The sequence below is a fragment of the Arachis ipaensis genome, chromosome B02 (genome assembly GCF_000816755.2).
Source record: "Arachis ipaensis cultivar K30076 chromosome B02, Araip1.1, whole genome shotgun sequence".
NCBI classification, from domain to species: domain Eukaryota; kingdom Viridiplantae; phylum Streptophyta; class Magnoliopsida; order Fabales; family Fabaceae; genus Arachis; species Arachis ipaensis.
In genome coordinates, this window is record NC_029786.2 from 94,760,262 (window position 1) to 94,762,133 (window position 1,872).

The 1,872-nt window shown below is 25.5% G+C and overlaps 1 protein-coding gene across 1 annotated transcript in view; it reads right to left on the reverse strand.

Moving 5' to 3' along the window:
• The window catches only part of LOC107628479 (putative Myb family transcription factor At1g14600), a 3,634-nt gene continuing 2,563 nt past the window's right edge, over positions 802 to 1,872 (reverse strand). Inside the window, exon 5 of the mRNA XM_016331131.2 lies at positions 802 to 1,607. Coding sequence (XP_016186617.1) covers positions 965 to 1,607 — 643 coding nt within the window. The 3' untranslated portion in view covers positions 802 to 964. The remainder of the gene's footprint in view (positions 1,608 to 1,872) is intronic.

A 1,872-nucleotide genomic window follows, 5' to 3' on the forward strand; every position in this document is an offset into this window, starting at 1 on the left:
AACATAACTTTTTGTTAATTTTAAATTTTAAATTTTTTTATTAAATGTTAACTGTGATCATTTTTAAGAAAATTTTATATTAAAATATAAAATATACATTAAAATTTATTAAATAATACATATATTTAAACATAAATAAATATATATATGATAACTAATTTAATCATTAATTTTTAGTATACACGTAATAATTTTTTATGCATCAAATAAAGTAATAGCAATAAAATGGTAAAAAACATATGCTTGCCATCATTGATAATTTACTTACAGAATCAAATCTGATGTTTCGCAGCTTAAACACACATCTCTAAAATAGTTTTGATTATTTTTGAGAATTGAAAATTGAGAATAAAACTCGAAACATTTGATCTACCAGCTAAGCATGTAGATTCTAGTTGCACTAGTAACCTATAGATTTTAACTTTACCATAAAAACATATAGAAGTTAGCAAAACAAAAAAAAAATTGAAAATCTACCCCAAATCCATTATTGATCTTGCTTCTGCTTCACCAAAAAGGCAAAAGGCAAACTTTTATATATATTTGGGATTTTTACTCTAATTTCAGTCTTTTGTGTCACTGGGTTTTCTCATCATATGAATTTTTATATAGATGGGTATATGTTCAATTTAGAAAATTAAAACTTGGGTGAAATTATCATTTTATCTATAATAATATTACACCTTAAAAATTCTCTTATCTGGAAAAAAAAAAAAGATTATTCTATTTTTACCTCCAACCAAACATATTTCTAAAGATAATTTCATAACTAATAATAACATATATGATTTATTCATCTAATGCATGTAATTGATAGTACATAATAATTAATTAAACACAAATCAAACAAGAAAAATACAACTATGTCAGATGATGAGTTAATGTAAGAATCTGGTTATAATAAAAATGCATAAATTAAAATTCTGACAAGTACCTCAAGATCTCACTGAGAATTTTGTCTCATTCATATAGTCAGATCCAGGGTACTAGCCATTTTCCCTTGCTTCTTGCAACAATCTTGTGCTTCCTTCAACTTATTGCTTCTAAGATTATTAGAGGTTGATGATTGAATAGGAGGGTACAAAGATAATGATAGATTGTTATCATCATCATTATTCTTGTTATTATCATCATGATCCTCCAATTCCACTCTTCTTTCTTCATCATCACCATCTATCCTTGAGTTCAATTTTAATGAAAGATCCAAATCAATTTTTTCAGTAGCTAATGATGATGATGATGATGGTGATGCCTTCCTTTTCAATGGCATGATGATGTTATGATTGTTATTATTGTCTTGTGTTCTTGGATTTTGTGATGATAATAATAATGGGGTGAGACCAACATTATTATTATTGCTCAATCTTTTAGTGCATAGGGAGTGATCATGTGCACTACTACTACCAAATGAGAGGAATTCATGATCATCTTTTCTTCGTTCATGGATTTTAAAACTACTATTACTTGTTATTATTGGTTGTTGTTGTTGTTGCTGCTCAATAAAATTGGAAGAAGAACCAACCCGGAAGATGCTATTAGCCCAATTGAAAGGTCTATGCACCATTTTTTCATAGGCACTTGTGAATGAATTATCCCCATATCCAAATCTGTAAAAAATTAAGGAAAGACAATTTATTACTAGTTTGATTAATATTAAGACCAAATTTCAAAGTATTTATTAGGAGAAAATTTGACCTATTTTTAATTCGCTGAAAACTAAAATAGAAATATGTATATTTAGTTTGTGTTTTTATTTTTCTTTTGTTTTCATATTTTTTGTTTTTATAATTTTGTGAAAAAAATAAAAATAATATGAGTGTATTTGATTTATATTTATATTTTTTTTATTTTCAGTTATTTCTTTTTTTTATA